The 21,975-nt window shown below is 35.6% G+C and overlaps 1 protein-coding gene across 1 annotated transcript in view; it reads right to left on the bottom strand.

Annotated features, from left to right (window-relative positions):
* Positions 1 to 21,975, bottom strand: part of LOC112409775 (rab proteins geranylgeranyltransferase component A 1-like) — a gene marked incomplete at both ends in the record, with an annotated part of 115,704 nt that overhangs the window by 68,342 nt on the left and 25,387 nt on the right. The window contains 2 exons of the mRNA XM_024760080.1: positions 13,210 to 13,334; positions 15,654 to 15,726. Coding sequence (XP_024615848.1) covers positions 13,210 to 13,334; positions 15,654 to 15,726 — 198 coding nt within the window. The remainder of the gene's footprint in view (positions 1 to 13,209; positions 13,335 to 15,653; positions 15,727 to 21,975) is intronic.

Genomic DNA, 21,975 nt, shown 5'->3' on the forward strand with positions numbered 1-21,975 from the left:
GGAAGAATCAACATTGTGAAAATGACTCTACTACCCAAAGCAATCTACAGATTCAATGCAATCCCTATCAAACTACTACTGGCAGTTTTCACAGAACTAGAACAAAAAATTTCACAATTTGTATGGAAACACAAAAGACCCCAAAGATCCAAAGCAATATTGAGAAAGAAAAACGAAGCTGGAGAAATCAGGTTCCCTGACTTCAGACTAAACTACAAAGCTCCAGTAATCAAGACAGTAAGTATGGTACTGACACAAAAACAGAAATATAGATCAATGGAACAGGATAGAAAGCCCAGAGATAACCTACGCACCTATGGTCACCTTATCTTTGATAAAGGAGGCAAGAATACACATTGGAGAAAAGACAGCCTCTTCAGTAAGTAGTGCTGGGAAAACTGGACAGCTACATGTAAAAGAATGAAATTAGAACACTTCCTGACACTATACACAGAAATAAACTCAAAATGGATTATAGACCTAAATGTAAGGCCAGACACTATCAAACTCTTAAAGGAAAACATAGGCAGAACACTTTATGACATAAATCACAGCAAGATCCTTTTTACCCACCTCCTAGGGAAATGGAAATAAAAACAAAAATAAATAAATGGGACTGAATGAAACTTAAAAGCTTTTGCACAGCAAAGGAAACCATAAACAAGACGAAAAGACAACCCTCAGAATGGGAGAAAATATTTGCAACTGAAGCAAGTAACCAAGGATTAATCTCCAAAATTTACAAGCAGCTCATGCAGCTCAATATTAAAGAAACAAACAACCCAATCCAAAAATGGGCAGAAGACCTACATAGACATTTCTCCAAAGAAGACATACAGATGGCCAAGAAGCACATGAAAAGCTGTTCAACATCACTAATTACTAGAGAAATGCAAATCAAAACTACAATGAGGTATCACCTCACACCAGTTAGAATGGGCATCATCAGAAAATCTACAGAACAACAAATGCTGGAGAGGGTGTGGAGAAAAGGGAACCCTCTTGCACTGTTGGTTGGAATGTAAATTGATAGAACCACTACGGAGACCAGTATGGACATTTCTAAAAAACTAAAAATAGAATTACCATATGATCCAGCAATCCCACTACTGGGCATATACCCAGAGAAAACCATAATTCCAAAAGACACATGCACCCCAATGTTCATTACAGCACTATTTACAATAGCCAGGTCATGCAAGCAACCTAAACGCCCATTGACAGATGAATGGATAATGAAGTTGTGGTACATATACACAATGGAATATTACTCAGCCATAAAATGGAACAAAATTGAGTCATTTGTTGAGACATGGATGGATTTACAGACTGTCATAAGAGTGAAGTAAGTCAGAAAGAGAAAAACAAATATCATATATTAACGCATACATGTGGAACCTAGAAAAATGGTACAGATGAACCGGTTTTCAGGGCAGAAGTTGAGACACAGATGTAGAGAACAAAGGTATGGACACCAAGGGGGCAAAACCGCGGTGGGGTGGGGATGGTGGTGTGCTGAATTGGGCGATTGGGATTGACATGTATACACTGATGTGTATAAAAATGATGACTAATAAGAACCTGCAGTATAAACAAACAAACAAACAAACAAAAAACAACTAATACTAAACTTTCTTTAGGTTATTTGTATGGAAATATGTTAATTTAAATGTTTTAGACATTACATGAAATTTCTAGAAATCTTATATGTTTTGGTATGATAAGTCATAATTCTAGTTATTACTTTAAAATGTGTATCTCTGAAATAACTAAATTTCCTTGTCAATTGCATTATTATGAACTTTCATTAAATCTTTAACCGTGGTCATTTTTAAGTCTTTTGTCATTTAAAGACAGCTCTGGGTGTACTGTGATGCTTTTGCAAAAATGTTCCTATAAAAGGGTTTCATCTTCAAGGAATTCATGGAAAAGACTCTGACAAGTACAGGTTTCTGGTAACTGACTATACTGCTGAACTGAATGAATAAGCATTTTCAGAACTCTAATGGAAAACTGATGAATTCATAAAAGTGCTAACAAAAGATCAAGATGAAAAAAATATTAATTACATGGGACTGAGTGAACTGATGAGGATGATTATAATTTTTGTGACTTTCTGTTTGAATTAAAAAATAAAAGTCCCACAAGGACTCAGAGGCAAAAAATATACAAATCAATTTTCACTGCAAAGTAAAGGAGCTGTTACAGTGGAGGATTACTGGACTGAATGTCAATATTATGACATAGTATGAGTGTGTTTTGTGTTTGGTAATTTCAATCATTGTTGCTTTTGTTGTGGTCATCCATTTACAATGCTTGGTGTCAGTTTATTTATCTCTTGTAAAAATAAAATACAGTGTGTGTGTGTGTAAAAAAAACAAACAACCCAATCCAAAAATGGGCTCAAGACGTAAATAGACATTTCTCCAAAGAAGATATGCAGATTGCCAACAAACACATGAAAGAATGCTCAAGATCATTAATCATTAGAGAAATGCAAATCAAAACTACAATGAGATATCATCTCACACCAGTCAGAATGGCCATCATCAAAAAGTCTAAAAACAATAATTGCTGGAGAGGGTGTGGAGAAAAGGGAATCTTCTCGCACTGTTGTTGGGAATGTAAAGTGATACAGCCACTATGGAGAACAGTATGGAGGTCCCTTAAAAAACTAAAAATAGAGTTACCATATGACCCAGCAATCCCACTAGTAGGTAGATACCCTGAGAAAACCATAATTCAAAGAGTCATGTACCAAAATGTTCACTGCAGCTCTATTTACAATAGCCAGGACATGGAAGCAACCTAAGTGTCCATCGACAGATGAATGGATAAAGAAGATGTGGCACATATATACAATGGAATATTACTCAGCCATAAAATTTTAAAAAAATTAAAAATAAAAAAATAATTAAAAAAAAAGTTTGTGGGCAGTGAACAAAAAGTGCCTCTTTGAAATTAACACAAAAAAACACTACAATAAGAAAGGTTACAAGGAAAGAATAACTTATTTTAAATGTTAAGAAATAAAATACCATGGTTACTGTTATAATCTAGTAATTTCAATTAAATATAATGAAAAAGGATGATATCATTAACATCAAAACCATTTTCAGATCTAGGAAATGGTAGTGGGAAAATTCTAGTCCTGGATGTATTACTTAGCAGATATTAACCTTTCAGATTCCCCATCTATGAAATGGGAGATCATTCATCTGCCTTAACTTTCATGAGGGTTTTGTAAGATTAATGAGCTAACATATATGAAGAGTATTTTTCATAAACTCCAAAAGGTTAATCAAACATAAGATATTAATCAAACCTAAGATATTGTTAAATTTCCCACAGGTCAACAGGCAACTCAAAACATGTGTTCTTAGGTTTTTAATCACATGTTGAAAGCTCTCTGGCCACATAACCACATAAGAGCACCACTGCCATTAAGCAACATTAAAAATGAAGAGCAATAATATGAAATTTGATTTGTATATTTTCTACAGAATTGTTCATGCTTTGTATTCACTTTCATTAGTTTGAAAACCAGTAAACCAAAGTGTGTTCCATGAGGGATCTAAGGTGACAACTTTCAGCAAAAAGTTCCACATCTAAAGATTAAACTAAGAAATGGCAGGATAATTAATTATACTTTACAGGTAAGACAGAATATGGCAATTTCTCTTATTACAGAGCATGATGATGACACCACGAAAACTGAGCACAGCTACTATCTGGTCAGTGGCTCTCTATTATATTCTGAGAAAGAGAGCTTTCTAGAGTGAATGAAATGCATTAACCAGTACTGGACAATCTGGAAAATATAAGTCCAAATACTTAATTAAGGGTATAAGTTTAAGGAAAGGAGTTATTCTTTGTGAATTTGTTTTACATGTATAAGCTATTAAGTTTTACTATTCTCAACATCATAATCTGGTGAAATTCCTAGCACTATGGAAAACACATGCAATAGAAACACTATAGTTTCCTTACTTTCCATTAACAACAACTAAAATATTTTTTGGAGTTCTGCCAACATTGAATTTAATACCTAACTAGAAGTTATAAAGACACCAGAAAACTCCCCAAATTCCACTTAATTCCTCAGCAAGCAAAATTCTGTTCATCAAAAAGGACTTATCGTCCCTCAAATTTAAAACTTTATACTGTGGTTAAAATTTTTTTTTTTCTTAAAAAAATAATTCAAACTTTGGAGAACACTTCAGAATAATAACTCAATTTTATTAATTTTAAAGTTTGAAAAGTATAAAAACACATTTGCCATTTGTAAATGAATGTGGCTGAATTATAAGCTCTCAAGGGAACCTTTGAGTTCTAAAACACTACTATGATTTTAACATACAAAGGGGAAAAATCTGCATCATTAGTTCTTATAAAATTTTTCAATATGAAAATAAATTGACAGATGAAATCTAATGTCACATATTGCTTATCTGAATTTCAAAGGATATTTACAATACAGTGTAACAGTATTTTTGAGATAATTTTACCTAATTGCAACTGCTGAATAACTGCTTAGTTGAATGCACTTTTTACCGCTTGCCACAATCTACATATAACTCTGAGAATTTAGGGGTATAAATTCTGATATTATCTAGTATTGCTTATCAATTAATGGTAGTAACAAGGGAACACCTCAAAGTGAATATGTCTTATTAATGCCTTGTAACAGTCACCCTTTTAGATAAGTCAAATGAAAAATTGCCAACCAGCTGGTTAATTTATTCAGCACAGGTGTTCACTATTTATTTTTCAGTCATTTGCACCTTTTTTCCCCACAGTATAGCTTGTTGCAGAAATTGTATTCTTTTACTTTGATGTATGCACTTTGTGCTAAGGCCATTCACTTTTGATTTGCACGGTACACGTTACACTGCTACCCAGCTGTTTATTCCTGTAAATAAATGTTTAATGGTTACTCATAAGAATCAGACTATCAAAAAGTTGTTGTTCCAGAAAACAGCAATATAAAAAAACCACTGTAGTCGATTTTGAATTGCTGCAATATAATATATTGGTAGATATATTTCCTTATTTGTTACCAACTTAAAATGTTAACACGTACAGTAGAATATAGCTGAAGTATCAACCTCCTGTCACATTTCTCCAAGAACAAAATAGCATAAGGTGGTGTACAGCAGGTACTATTGGTTGCCTACTCAACAACGATTACTGTCTTCCTCCCTGCCACAAGAGCTGCAATTTTGTTCCAATATCAGGCAGAAGATACCCAGAACTAGGGGATGGATCATGACTGATTAAAACCAATTATGGTAATTTTACTGCCCTTTGTTAGTGACTGATTTAAGAGTGAGCTGGTTATCTAGTTTTAGCCAATGAGACAAGGGAGAATCTGCTGGGGGCTTTGGTAAAGACTCCCTAGTATAATAGTAACAAACAAACAAAAAAAAGCATACACATGTTAGAAGAAAATCTCTCCCCCTTCATTTCACGTTGAGATTTCTGCTGTGTGAAAACCTGTTCAGAATCGTGGCAACTATCTTGTAACTCTGGACAGGAAGCTAAGAGAAGTGCTGGGGACCTACCCCAACTCTGATGTGATTAAGATTCTCAATTAGTAAATTCTGCAACAGGACCAACCAACCCACCCACCTGCCTACGCTCCCACCTACCCATCCACTTTTAGTTGGGTACTGTGTCACTTATAGCCTAAAACAAACTTACTTGTACACAGTGGTAAATTATAGCTTCCTCTAAATTATAAAACTTATAGGTGATTTTTCATTTATTTTTAATTTTGTATTTCTTTCTTATTGGTATTATTACGTTTTTGCTTAAAAGGCTCATGTTACTTATAAAATTTTTAAATTAAAGTTTTAGAATCTAAAGTAAATTAACAGAATTTTAGATGAGTATTACAATGTTTTTATTTTAGTATCAATCCACGAAAGAGCTGGTTCATCTATAAATCTAAGAAGCAAGTTTTCATCCTGTTTTAACATTATCACGCCAGAACAGGGGAAACAATGTTCAGTATTATGCAAAAAAAGAAAGGACAGAAAAGGTACAAGTTCTTGCCAATATCTTAGAAAGATAAAAATCTCTTCTCACTAAAGAAACTACATGACATCATGCAATTAATAGGCAATCATCTTTTACCTAAGAACTGCTTGGGTTTGCGTGGATTAATGTACTGTGCCTTTTCATCTTCTGTTGGATATTTAAAACCAGAAATAGCAGCTGCTTTTATCTCCTCACCTAAACTACTGTATCTTGTGGCGTACAAACTACAGTCACAACAACTAAAGGTTACTGGATTCATCCCTTATCTTCCAAACATTGGGAGTTAGGCACTTTCATTCCCCAATATAGGTATAATTACTTTACAATTCTAAACACTACTCTAGTAAATTAAAGAAGTAAATGTACTTCTTTAGGTGCTAGTCTTCACAAAGGAAATACTTTACTCACTTGGTGGAATGGCTTCCTTGATACGCATACATGTATTTATCTGATTCCTGAAATACAATGTGACACAATAGAAACAGCACAAACTTTTGAGTTAGATAGATGTGGGCTCAAATCCTGGCTCTCCTATCTCTGGCTCTCCCTGGTCATAGCACAGATTAAATGAAACTGAATGAAATAAAATATGTAAGGAAGCAAGTTATAGCAGCTGCCACAAAGAATATCCAATAAATGCTATAGTTCTTTTATTCTTCCCTTCTATAAGTCAACTGTATAATCACAAAATTTGTTTCAAAGAAAGATAATCTATGTATAGCAAAAGTATTTCTGGCCCAAACTAGAGATTAACTCACCTATTACAAGCAGCATTCAGGGTAACAAAGCACTGATAAAACAAAACAATCTGGGTAGTTCTTTATAGAATTTGTGATAACTGGACTTAAGTTATGAAAAGAGACTAATCCCTACAATTTCTATTTTAATATTTAGCCTAACTATGCAATAACCAAAAAATACTAACTTTAATGTTCAAAAGATCACTAAAACCTTTAGATTGAACACTTAAAAATTATTTTTGACAATAAGTAAAGTCAACAATCATAAAAAAAAATAATGTGCTATCCTATATGTTTACATTAGAATATGGTGTTACTGACTTGCCATGTAGTTTGAGGTATTTTCCAAGCAGTGGTGATGGGTTTGCACTGATCTACTTGAACCCTTGCCCTGTCCTCCTTGTAATCAAAGATTAAAAATCAAAAGGCTACTGGTTATGACTATAATATTATTTGTGGCCAAGAGACAGACACTATTCTTCCTTGATGAAATATCAAGCGACATCTGTGAGAATCAAACCATAGATTTTGGCCTAATAAACGTCAACTCTATAAGCTAACTCATCTGGTCTAAGATGGGAAGACAAGTCATAATATTTCAGCATTCATATCATTATAAAGCTATCTTTACATGATATTTTGGAAATTTACCAAAATATCAATATTTAAAACAATATTCTATATGCATAATTTACCAGGGATTGAGGTTTGACTTCTCTCTATATGCCTGATGCAACTAAACAAAATAAACTCTTGGCATGAATGACCATTAAAGTGTAAGGCTTTTGGTAATTTGTCATTTGGTCAGACTGTGGATTTGACTTGCATATGCTGAGAGAGTAGTGTACAAGATCAAGATAATTAGCAAGTGAGAGAACCTAAATGATTGCCCAGCATTAGTGTATAATTACAAAGTCCTCAGGAAGTGATAATAACTTCCTTTATGAAAAAAATGCTCATTAAGTGAGCCTAAGGATAAGTAGAAAATACAATTAACTTGCATTATGTGGCTATGGACAGAAAACACATGACTCTCAATAGAAAACAGACTAAAAAAAAAAGTCAGTGGAAATGAAGACGTAAAACTGTTCCTCTTTGCAGAAAACATGACTTCCTATGCAAAAATCCCAAGGAATCTACCAAAAAATTCATAGAATAAGCACGTTCAGCAAGATTTCAGGATAAAAGATGAATGCATAAAAACCAATTATATTTCTAGATATGAATAATGAACAAGTGAAAACCAAAATTAAAAAAGCAATAATACCACTTACAATTGCACTGGCTCCAAAGAAAATTAAATACTTAGGTATACAATTAACAAAACATGTACAGAACTGGTATGCTGAAAATTACACAATCCTGTAGAAAGAAATCAAAGATGACCTCCCTAAATGGAGAGGCCTACCTTGTCAATGGATTGGAAGACTCAAAATAATAAAGATGTCAATTCACCCCAGGTTGATCTGTAACTTTAGTGCAATTCCTATCAAAATTCCAGCAATGTTTTCTAGACATGGACAGGCTTATTAAAACATTTATATGGAAAGGCACAAACTGTAGAACAGCTAAAACAATCTTGGTAAAGAAGAATAAATTGGGGGAAATCATTCGAACTGATGTTAAGTCCAACTGTATAGCTGCAGTAATCAAAACAGTGTGATACTGGTGTGGGAAAAGACATAGACATCAATGGAACAGAAAACAGAATCCAGAAACAGACCATCCAAGTACAGCCAGTTGATTTTTGACAAAGATTCAAAAGTAACTCAATGGAGGAAAAACAGCCTTTTCAACAAATAGTACTGAAGCAACTGGATATCCATAGGTTAAAAAAAATGAACATTGACCTAAACCTCACACCTTATACAAAAATTAAAACTTGTAAACCACATATCTAACAAGGGGTACATTTAGAATATATAAAGAACTCTTAAATCTCCACAGGAAAAAAAAGTCCATCCAATTAAAAAATGAGCAAAAGACATGAACAGATATTTCACCAAAAAGGACACATGGGTGGCAAATAAGCACATGAAAAGATATTCAAAATCAGCCATCAGGGAAATGCAAATTAAAACCACAATGAGATAGCACTACTACACACCTATAAGATTGGCTAAACTAAAAACGTTACACCACCAAATGATGGTGAGGATACGGAGAAACTGAATCACTCACACATGCCTGGTGGGAATGTAAAATGGTACAGCTTCTCTGGAAAAGTCAGTTTTTTCTAAAACTAAACATACATATGACCCAGGAATTGTACACTCGGGCATTTATCCCAGAAAAATAAAAATTTATGTTCACACAAAATCCTGTAAACCAACATTTATAGCATTCTTATTTGTAACAGACAAAATGGAAACAGCCCAGATGTTCTTCAGTGGATGAATGACTAAATAAACTGTGGTACATTGCTACCATGGAATACTACTCAGCAGTAAAAAGGGACAAAATACTGATGCAAGTAACAACCTAGATGAATCTCTGGGTAACTATGCTGAGCAAAAAAAGCCAGTGGCAAAAGGTTACATACTGTACAGTTCCATTTACATAATGTCCTCAAAAATGACAAAATTATAGAGTTGGGAAACAGATTAGTGGTTGCCAGGAGTTAGAACTTTGGGGAAGGAGGTGAGGTGTGGCTATAAAATGGCAACAGGAGGGATCCCTGTGGTGATGGAACTGATCTGTTCTCTGTAGTGATGGTTACATGAACCCACATATGTGTTAAAACTGTACAGAATGAAACACAGACAGACACACACACACACACACTATATCCACAAAATGTAACAGTAACATCAATAACACATATGTAAACAAAGCAATAACAACAAAAAGCCAGGAACCTGCACCATATTCTTCATTACATACTTACAAAAGGGGATTCACAAGGAATTTTGTGATGTATCCCACAAGAACGTCGAGGATCTAATACATAGTGATATCCTTTCTTAGGGAGAAAATGAGGGAATTTTCTAAGAGCACCAAAAGTAATCTCTTAAAATGATAAAATTTTTATTTTAATCAGTTTTGCTTTTTTGGGTTTTTTTGGCTGTGTTGGGTCTTTATTGCTGTGCGCCGACTTTCTCTAGTTGCGGCCAGCGGGGTCTACACTTCGATGCTGTGTGCGAGCTTCTCATTGAGATGGCTTCTCTTTGTTGCTGAGCACAGGCTCTAGGCGCACGGGCTTCAGTAGTTGTGGCACGTGGGCTCGGCAGTTGTGGCTCTAGAGCACTGGCTCAGTAGTTGTGGCGCATGGGCTTAGTTGCTCTGCAGCATGTGGGATCTTCCCAGACCAGGGCTCGAAACCGCATCCCCTGCATTGGCAGGTGGATTCTTAACCACTGTGCCACCAGGGAAGCCCTCTAATCAGTTTTAATATTCATCTTTCTAAAGTGTATTTCAAATACCCCCACCTTTTCAAGTGAAGTAGAGAGAACATAATTTAACTTCTTCCTGAAGACATCGGGATAGAATTATGATCATCAATTGTTATACTGTGCTATATAATACAGTGATGTCTTTGAGGGATCCTGATTCAAAGCCATTTGCCCCTACACTAAATGGCCCAAAGCCTGCTCTCAGCTTGCTGATTCTGTCTACTTTTCCTCTGTTACTCTATCAACTAACACGTAAAACAGCAGCATGTTGGAGCCCACAGGGACTTCTGAGATGACCTAGTCCAAGAAGACATCTTTTGCTCAGTATCACACAGTAAGTTGAATCATAAAGGCAGGAGTATAACCCTGGTTTCAGTGTGGTTCTCAGTGTGCCTGCCTCCAGCAGACACCCCTTTCCTATTTGCCGCTTTAAACTACTATAGTAGGAAAACCAGAAAATAGGGTTGTCAGAAATATGTATTCAACAAGGAGTTTGATTTAAGCCAGTGGGTCCTGGGTGATGAATTCTCATGTAAAGTAAATCTTTGTGACAGGTATTTTGGCCCTAGCCCTTTTCATATAATGCCAAGTTCGTGGTCATGATCCAAAAGGTTAAGGATGCCATAGTCTGACTGGGGCTAAGAAAGGTACTGTTATTCCTGTTTACTCATGTTTGTAGCACTTATTATAGACAAGTAGATTTTCTGTACATTCCCCCACTGGATGCTCTCAGGGCTCATCCTGCTTACTATGGCATTAATAACTAGCTACCCTTTCCAAGTAAATGAAGACATATAGAACATTATCCCAGTTCACCTCTTGTTCCAACCTCTAATGGGCAATGAAAATATATAGCAGAGTCCTACTTCTCTGTTTTAAAACAAACCTTCCACCACCAATCTTTTATCACTTTGAGAAGTTCCAAAAATGAAACTGAAGAGATCAGAAATAAAAAATGAGATGACTTCCTCTGCACTCAAAATGTGTCATTTCAGTCACCAGAAACCATAAACACTAATTGTCATGAAGCACAGAGAAATCAAAGGCCTTGAAATAGCAAAAGTACCTCTCAAAGGGCCTGAGTGTGACTGTCACTATATTCTAGTCAAGTAGTATTCATGGACACACAAGAAAGTTACCAAATATTTATTCCTGGTTTCATTAAAGCGTATGAATTTTCACTTGAGATCACCTTCTGTTCTAGATCTGTCTACGCTGGGTCTAAACAATATCAGAGAGTTATACCTTTCCATACTGAATGCCATTTAGCATTATGCAAATTATAATCTGTATCTGATATTTCAAAGGCCGCCCTTTTGCAGAAAATCATAGAAAATTAACTATGTATTAATGGCAGAAAATGCTAGTCACCTGACAGATATGAATATAGGTTAAGAAATCAACCACAGGTTCCCCAACTTTTCATGGGCTCAGGTCACGCTTACCACTGTACCACAGCAAGGATATGTATGATGACAGTACACGTCCTGAAAAATTTCTAGTATCTTGGATTTTAAGTTTTAATTACTATTAAAGAGCTTGACAGTCTGATTTCTAAAACCCTCAACTCCATAACTCCATAACAGTTGAACTGAACTATGTGATTGTTACCTTTCAGCCCATCAACCATGTCATCTGAAAAAATAAACTATTCCAATTGTTTTAAAACAATTAATTCGGGCTTCCCTGGTGGCGCAGTGGTTGAGAGTCCGCCTGCCGATGCAACTGAAAACATTACTGTCCCCCCACTTATCTCTTGATTTACAAAAATATACCCCCAGATGTCATGGCCACTCAATTTGATTTCTTTAATTCAAAATTATAATTTTCCATTTTGCTACACTGACTGTTATCTAAGAGTTAGAAGAACACTGAATTAGGATTAAAAAACCCTGGGCTTTAATCTTGGACTCCACCACTATCTAGCTTAGGTATGGCCTTGATATTTATCAAGCTATGTGACCTTCAGCAAATTAAACTCTTTGAGCTCCACTGAGGACTCTGTGAAAAATCTAATACTATTTGCTCTATCCTAGCACAGGACCATTGTAAGGATCAAATAAGATAATGTATTTAAAAGAGCTAACAGGACTTCCTTGGGGGTCCAGTAGTTAAGACTCCATGCTTCCACTGCAAGGGGTGTGGGTTCGATCCCTGGTCTGGGAACTAAGATCCCACATACCATGCAGTGCGGCCAAAAAAAAATTTTTTTAATAAAAAGTAAAAATAAAAGAGCTCAGTAAATTATAAGTCATCAATATATTATCTAAACAGAGAAAACTGAAAGTTTTATTTTTTTCTTCCACAACTGAAAGTTTTATTTTTTTCTTCCACAAAAGTTTTATTGTGATATAATTGACATAACGGCACTGTATAAGTTTAAGGTGTACAGCATAATGATTTGATTTACATACATCATGAAGTGATTATCACAATAAGTTTAGTGAACATTCATCATCTCATACAGATACAAAATTAAAGAAATAGAAAAAATATTTTTCCTTGTGATGAGAACTCTTAGGATTGACTCTCTTAACAACTTGCATATATAACACACAGCAGTGTTCATTATATTAATCACATTGTACATGACATCCCTAGTACTTATTTATCTTATAACTGGAAGTTTGTAACTTTTGACTGCCTTCATCCAATCCTCCCCGCACCCTGCCACCACCACCACCACCCCCCACCCCCGTCTCTGGTAACCACAAATCTGATCTCTTTTTCTATGAGTTTGTTGGTTTTTGAAGTTTAATTGCGACAACACTGATGGACCTAGAGGGTATTATGCTAAATAAAATAAGTCAGATAAAGACGAGTACTACATGGTATCGCTTATATGTGGAATCTAAAAAATAATACAAATGAACAAACCTAACAAAACTAATGTTACATTTTTAAAAATGCAAATCAGCATATCAAGTAGACTTGTAGCAACCAATGCCATATAAATTCTTACTGCTGGCTTCTTCTGAAGACATGTGAATAAGAAGTCATGAACATAGTTTATTGTAAATAAATAATTTTCCTACCTGGCATAACAAAACACTTCCACATGTTGAATGGTTTTGTCCTTCCTGCTAAGAGCAATAGCTTCTTCATTTTCAAGGATCTTCTCTTGCCACACTGGGCATTCATTTACAATATCACTGTTTTCCTAAACAATATACAGATAAGAAATTGTAATTAAATTGGGTACTCTGAACCTCTACTTTTCTGAGAAAATTTATACCTTTCTAAATTCATGCTTTGCCTCTCATCACATCAAAAGGCACATATTACTTATTAATAATAAAGTTTTACATTTTGTTGTTAAAAAAGCAGGCCCAAAATTACTTCATTCTGCTTACTTTCAGATATTTGAAGGTTGGTCATTAGCTGTGTCAAATTTTGATTATATGTAAAAGTATTTTTGAAAAGTACTCAGCCCAATATAACTAAGGACTTTATACTAATCGACCTGAATATTTTATATTTAGAAATACAATAAAAACAAGAATGTATAACAAAGTATATAAACTCTCACTAAGGATTGAAAGTGGCCCTTTAAGTTTTTCAATAATTCCTAATTATATTTTATGGAGAAAGTTATATGATACAATATTTGAATACAGGGGATTTTTGAAGATGTCAAGATACACCTTTTCCAAAGGTCAAGGATCAATTTTTAATCTGTTTAAAATTTTAATCCACTTGTTACTCATCTCTCAGAGAGAAAAATTTTTTAACGTTATTATATATACTCAACAAACTAGTAGTTAAATATAACTACAGTAGCCTTTGTTTTAAGTAAATTCACCTCAGAAAATTTCTAAAGTTACAGATTTCATAAAGTAGGGCAATAATTATATTTAAAAGGCTGCATTGTCCTGAATGTAATATTTTAAGCTGAAGAAAAGTAGTGGCAGATGGCTCTTATTATCAAGTGTAATTATTAGACAGCATTAAACATCCCAACATAAATAGAAGAGGAGGTGAAGTACAGGAACTTTGAACATATAGACAGGGGTTAACAGACTGAAAAAAGAACTATGGACCAGGGACAGAGAGTGAAGGGAAAAAGGATATGGTGACAGAGTCAAGATGTTGGAGTAAAAGAAGCATTAAAATAAAAGAAACATCTACAAAAATATTTTGTTTTAATAAATCTAACCCATTACCAAAGTTTATTTTTTAAAAATTCCTTCACTCACCAAAAATTTTCCATTCAGAATATTAGGGTATTTTTGTTGCTGTTGTTCTGAGAATCTAGACTAAATTTTTGCATGGAAGTACTGAACATGACTCAACATGAGGTGATCCTCACACACACTTCCCAAGGATAAGGTTCAAAAAAGGGTTTCTGATCAACATAAAATATTTGAGGCATAATCATTTAAACAGTTAAATGAATCTATTTATAACATTTACTTTCTTGATTCATACATAGTTTGTGTCATTACATGAAATGTTACTTTACAAATATTGCTTGTTTCTCCACACTCTCATTTCATACAATAATAAGATTCAAACTGAATCTTCAGTGTACCTTCAATGTCAATGTCTTTGTCATCACTACACTTTTTGAGTCATATATACCATTAAATCAATCAAGAAAACTAAAATGCTTAGCTTGGTATATGATAAGTGCTTAGTTAAGTCTTAGCTGTATTATTCTTAGTTAACTGAATACAATTTTCTAGAGTCTATCATCCTCCTTTCCCAAATGTCTGAACCCTTTTGAGATACAGCAGTTTCTGATTCTATGTATGATGCTCTCAGTAGGAATTCCATTTCAAGCCACATGCACCATTTACATAAAATTAGGACAGTTTTTTTAATGTCTCATAAAAACTGGTAAACTGCATGACAATCAACTCCCCGTGTTAAACGTACGCTGTAAATGATCTCTAAAAACTTCTTTACAATGATATCCAACAGTTGTAGTAGTGAGATCCTACCCTTAGGGAAAGAAATTACTAAATTTATATTGTTTCTTTCCTTGCATTTTGTTTTTACTGTCAGGTATGATTCTGTCAGGTGATTTCTATAAATATGTAAAACCACCAATGACTGAGATCATTTCAAATTAATGTATCTTCCCCAAACACTTAGGTTTTTTTCCAAAACATACTAACTGAAAGAACAACTAGTAATATGTGAGATTTTATAAGGACTGAAATATTTTTTCTGAAAGACTGGGAGAAAAAAAATCTTGCCTGATATTTGGGCGTACAGAGTAATTAGCAAATGGTATGAAACATATATGATTTATTCTTCAGCCAATGTTACCTGTTTATACTTAAAAAGTGAAATCTGTATTTTAGAGGTATTGGAAAAATATTAGCTGAAAAGGTGACTGCACAGTTTTTGTTAAATAAGTAAATAAGTTATCAATCCTATATTACAGAGGAAACTTAGTGTCTTCTTCAATGCAGGGTTATTACGTGACACAAAATATAACCTAGTAGATTAAAAAATCAGATAAGAACTTTACCTGGTGTTCCTTTAGCCAGGACAACAGTCCTGAAAAGCTAAAACTGGCCCAGTTTCCTCCATAGTAGCTTCTTCTGTAACAATAAAAAATAAGAGTAAAGAAAAGGGTATAAAAAAATCAAGTCACTGATCTTCATCCCATGTCATTTTCAACATTGCTACCCCAGAGTTCAAAAGCACACATAATAGGGATGCTGAGATTAGAGGAGACAGTAGAACAAAATAAATAGAAGTGGGCCTTTCAGATCTCAAAGTCAACTTTTCATTGTATAAGGAGTTAAAAGATCGCTTTGGCCTCCTTAGAGCTTTCAGCAGTGATCAAGTGCCACTGGATCATGTGATTGTGAACATCCTGATATGGTCACTGAGCAGTATATTTGTTTTAACATAAACAAATCTCACTCCTGGGTTAATAAAAATGGCTGGGAAGAAAATCTTGGTAGATCTCAAAGAAAGCCACTGGAAAAAACTGCTAAGTTTTCCACAAGCAGTAAATATCCACTGCTAGCACCACCACAAAACCCATCTCCCATGCCTAAATAAATTTTGTATATACACATATATAATTGGCTACTCGAGATCTGCTGGAAGGCCCTGTGCCATTCTAAGCCTTCAGGGACACAAATAAAAGTAGATCCTGGGGCACAGTCATTCACATCAAGACTTCTGTGATAAGTATAACAACAACAATATTTCCACTGGTAACTGGGTAAACTATTCTTCACTCCACAGTCCTGTGAAGATCACTCCATTTTAGAGAACCCAGAGGTCTCCTAGCTAGGATCAGGTAAACCTTGTAGACACTGGACTTCTGATTAACTTCTGTAAGTAGAAGACTTTTGGCAACCAGAACTCTCAGCACTACACACAGGGCTTCCCAATCCTTGCAAAACTCATCACGTTATACTGATTCTTTGTATGATGAGCCCCAAAGTACACTCAAACCCACCTACAATATCTACTCTAGTTCTGAGAGATTCTTGGTTTTGTTTACATTTTTGCTTCTCTGTATCCTTCTCTAATGAAATAAAAATCTATAAAAGGTCTTTTTTAAACAAAAACTAAAACCTTTAAGATGATATATAAAATTACTCAACCATAATGCTACTGGATATCCTCTAAAAATTCTGATAGATTTCTCCTCAATCAACTCTTGGTTGGTCTCAAGAACAGTCAGTTTTTAGGCTCAAATATTTTACCAAAAATCACTGCTTGCTCTAACAGACAAAATGGTTAAACTGAACACCTGTGAAAGTAGGTCTATTAATACAGATCACTACTTTACTTATAACCTGATAATTCTCTTGGGGATGATGCAAATTCCTACACTATCCAGATCTCTACAGAGCTTTAAAATTTAGGAAAAATTTCAGCTATACTAACAATTCTAGGTGTTGGAATCAAGGAAGCCTAGAAGCTATGATCCCTTGGATCAGAGACAACAGTGGAAGGAGAAGGTGGGTAATAGCCAGTATAGAGGAGGGAAAAGAGAGGGATGTTAGAGTTTTCCCATAGCAAATTTATACTCTCCTCTCCCTTGCCTGAGAATAATACACTTCTGTCATCCCTTCCCATCCTCTAAATATATCACTCAACAAAACTATAAAATATCCTGAGTGTTGAAAAAAATAACCCTGAACCAGTGATAAAAACCACTGCCTTTAAATTTTTTGTTGAGATATTTAGATTTCTTTTAAGCCACCATAAGGTCCTAAATGAGAAGCTCTGACTACTGGGTGAAAGCTTCAAGACCTAAATAAAATTTTTTAAGGGCTACATCAATTTATAACTAGTAAATATATATCAGAAATCTGACAATCAGGGTAGACAAAGACTTCTCAGACAGGACACAGAAAGCAATAAAAACTATCGATAGATGGGGGAATCGGGAAGATGGCGGAAGAGTAAGATGCAGAGATCACCTTCCTCTCCACAGATACACCAGAAATACATCTACACGTGGAACAATTTCTACAGAACACCTACTGAACGCTGGCAGAAGACCTCAGACCTCCCAAAAGGCAAGAAACTCCCCACGTACCTGGGTAGGGCAAAAGAAAAAAGAAAAAACTGAGGCAAAAGAATACGGACGGCACCTGCACCAGTGGGAGGGAGCTGTGAAGGAGGAAAGGTTTCCACACACTAGGAAGCCCCTTTGGGGGCGGAGACTGCGGGTGGCGCAGGGGGGAAGCTTTGGAGCCGCGGAGGAGAACACAGCAACAGGGGTGTGGAGGGCAAAGCGGCGAGATTCCCGCACAGAGGATCAGTGCGGACCGGCACTCACCAGCCCGAGAGGCTGGTCTGCTCACCCACTGGGGCGGGCAGGGCTGGGGCCTGAGGCTCGGGCTTTGGTCAGAGTGCAGGGAAAGGACTGCGGTTGGCGGCGTGAAGACAGCCTGCAGGGGGTTAGTGCACCTCGGCTAGCCGGGAGGGAGTCCGGGAAAAAGCCTGGACCTGCCAAAGAGGCAAGAGACCTTTTCTTCCCTCTTTGTTTCCTGGTGCGCGAGGAGAGGGGATTAAGAGTGCTGCTTAAAGGAGCTACAGAGTTGGACCTAGGGTTCTATCCGTCTGTTTTTTATTCTTTTTTAAAAAATTTATCTTAATTACTTTTTATTTTAATAACTATTTTATTATATCTTACTTTATGTTATTTTATCCTCTTTCCTTTCTTTCTTTTCCTTCTTTCTTCCTTCCTTCGCTCCTTCCTTGCTTACTTCCTTTCTTTCTCTCTCTCTCTCTCTTCTTCTTTCTTTCTTTCTTTCTTTCTACATTTTCTCCCTTTTATTCTGAGACATGTGGATGAAAGGCTCTTGGTGCTGCAGACAGGAGTCAATGCTGTGCCTCTGAGGTGGGAGAGCCAACTTCAGGACACTGGTCCACAGGAGACCTCCCAGCTCCACATAATATCAAACGGCAAAAATCTCCCACAGATCTCCATCTCAACGTCAGCACCCAGCTTCACTCAACGACCAGCAAGCTACAGAACTGGATACCCTATGTCAAACAACTAGCAAGACAGGAACACAACCCCACCCATTAGCAGAGAGGCTGCATACAATCATAATAAGTCCACAGACACTCCAACACACACCACCAGACGTGGACTGCCCACCAGAGAGACAAGATCCAGCCTCATCCACCACAACACAGGCACTAGTCCCCTCCACCAGGAAGCCTACACAACCCACTGAACCAACATTAGCCACTGGGGACAAACACCAAAAACGACGGGAACTACGAACCTGCAGCCTGCAAAAAGGAGACCCTAAACACAGTAAGATAAGCAAAATGAGAACATAGAAAAACACAGAGCAGATGAAGTAGCAAGATAAAAACCCACCAGACCTAACAAATGAAGAGGAAATAGGCAGTCTACCTGATAAAGAATTCAGAATAATGACAGTAAAGATGATCCAAAATCTTGGAAATAGACAAAATGCAAGAAACATTAAACAAGGACCTAGAAGAAATAAAGATGAAACAAGCAACGATGAACAACACAATAAATGAAATTAAAAATACTCTAGATGGGATCAAAAGCAGAATAACTGAGGCAGAAGAACGGATAAGTGACCTGGAAGATAAACTACTGGAAATAACTACTGCAGGGAAGAATAAAGAAAAAACAATGAAAAGAACTGAGGACAGTCTCAGAGACCTCTGGGACAACATTAAACACACCATTAGAATTATAAGGGTTCTAGAAGAAGAAGAGGAAAAGAAAGGGACTGAGAAAATACTTGAAGAGATTATAGTTGAAAACTTCCCTAATATGGGAAAGGAAATAGTTAATCAAGTCCAGGAAGCACAGAGAGTCCCATGCAGGATAAATCCAAGGAGAATCATGCCAAGACACATATTAATAAAACTGTCAAAAATTAAATACATGGAGTAGTAATTCTCATATCAGACAAAACAGACTTTAAAATAAAGACTATAAGAAGAGACAAAGATACATGTATAACGATCAAGGGATCGATCCAAGAAGAAGATATAACAATTGTAAATATTTATACACCCAACATAGGAGCACCTCAATACATAACGCAAATACAAACAGCCATAAAAGGGGATATTGACAGTAACACATCCATAGTAGGGGACATTAACACCCCACTTTCACCAATGGACAGATCATCCAAAATGACAATAAATAAGGAAACACAAGCTTTAAATGATACATTAAACAAGATGATCTTAATTAATATTTATAGGACATTACATCCAAAAATAAGAGAATACACATTTTTCTCAAGTGCTCATGGAACATTCACCAGGACAGATCATATCTTGGGTCACAAATCAAGCCTTGGTAAATTTAATAAAAATGAAATTGTATCAAGTATCTTTTCTGACCACAACACCATGAGACTAGACATCAATTACAGGAGAAGACCTGTAAAAAACACAAACACATGGAGGTTAAACAATACACTACTTAATAACGAAGTGATCACTGAAGAAATCAAAGAGGAAATTAAAAAAAAACCTAGAAACAAATGACAATGAAGACAAAACGACCCAAAACCTATGGGATGTAGCAAAAGCAGTTCTAAGAGGGAAGTTTATAGCAATACAATCCCACCTTATGAAACAGGAAACAACTCGTATAAACAACCTAAACTTGCAAATAAAGCAGTTAGAGAAAGAAGAACAAAAGAACCCCAAAGATAGCAGAAGTAAAGTAATCATAAAGATCAGATCAGAAATAAATGAAAAAATTTCACAACTTGTATGGAAACATGAAAGACTCCGAATAGCCAGAGCAATCTTGAGAACGAAAAATGGAGCTGGAGGAATCAGGCTACCTGAGTTCAGACTATACTACAAAGCTACAGTAAACAAGACAGTACGGTACTGGCACAAAAACAGAAATATAGATCAGTGGAACAGGATAGAAAGCCCAGAGATAAACCCACACACATATGGTCACCTCATCTTTGATAAAGGAGGCAAGAATATACAGTAGAGAAAAGACAGCCTCTTCAATAAGTGGTGCTGGGATAACTGGACAGCTATGTGTGTAAGAATGAAATTAGAACACTTCATAACACCATACACAAAAATAGTTGTAAAGCAATTATACTCCAATAAAGATGTTAATTAATTAATTAATTGATTAATTAAATTTAAAAAAGAAAAACAAAACAAAAAGAACAATGTACATACCTTAACTGAACAGTACTTTATTGCTAAACACTGCTAATCATCATCTGAGCTTTCAGCATGTCACAATCTTTTGGCTGTCATAACATCAAAGATCACTGAGCACAGATCACCATAACAAATACAGTAATGATGAAAAAGTTTGAAATATTGTGATAATTGCCAAAATGTGACACAGAGACACCAAATGAGCCAATGCTGTTGGAAAAATGGCACCAATGGGCTTGCTTGACACAGGGTTGTCACACACCTTCAGTTTGTATAAAACACAGTATCTGTGAAAGCGAAGCGCAATAAAACAAGGTCTGCCTGTAGTATTTTAGACAGCATGAGATTTACAGCAAGAAAAAACTTAAGCCTCCATGCACTCTTGCCAGCTTTTTGATCTTGGCCAGTTACTCTACAGAGCTTGGAATACTGCCTGGGGTGTAGGAAGTACTGTGCAGTGTTAGCTATTAATGTCATTATTTCCAAATAATAGTATTTATTGGATCAGTTACTCCTGGGAAATGCCACACTCTAGAATGGCATTCGAGGACCTCTGGAAAAAAAAAAAACTATCAATAAACTAGAATTCATCAAAATGAAAAACTTTTCCACAAAATACGTCATTTTAAAAAATGAGTGGGCTAGGCAAAAAGGTGCTCAACATCATTAGGAGAAATATTCACAAAACATATCTGACAAAGGACTGGTATCCAGGATATAAAGAACTCTTTCAACTTAAAAATAAGACAAATATGCAAATTTTAAAGTGGGCAAAGGGTTTGAACAGACATTTCACAAAGGAAGATAGATGTGGTTAATAAACATATGAAAAGGTGCTCAACATCATTAGTCATTGGGTATATATACATTAAAATAAGCATTAAAAATGAACATGAGATACCACTACACATACACCAGAATAGTTAAAATTAAAAAGACTTACAAGACCAGGTGTTGGTGTGGATGGCCAGAATGCTCACACATTTTGGTGGGAGTAAAAAATGGTACAAATACTTTGGAAAACTGTCAGGCAGTTTCTTACAAAACTAAACATATACCAACCCTATGACCCAGTAATTCCATTCCTAGGTATTTACACACAAGGAAAGCATATGTTCACAAAAGAGCTGTAAAAGTTTTTTCATAGCATCTTTATTCATCAATAGCTC

Source organism: Neophocaena asiaeorientalis, unplaced genomic scaffold (genome assembly GCF_003031525.2).
Source record: "Neophocaena asiaeorientalis asiaeorientalis breed wild unplaced genomic scaffold, Neophocaena_asiaeorientalis_V1.1 scaffold1658, whole genome shotgun sequence".
In the NCBI taxonomy this organism is placed as follows: domain Eukaryota; kingdom Metazoa; phylum Chordata; class Mammalia; order Artiodactyla; family Phocoenidae; genus Neophocaena; species Neophocaena asiaeorientalis.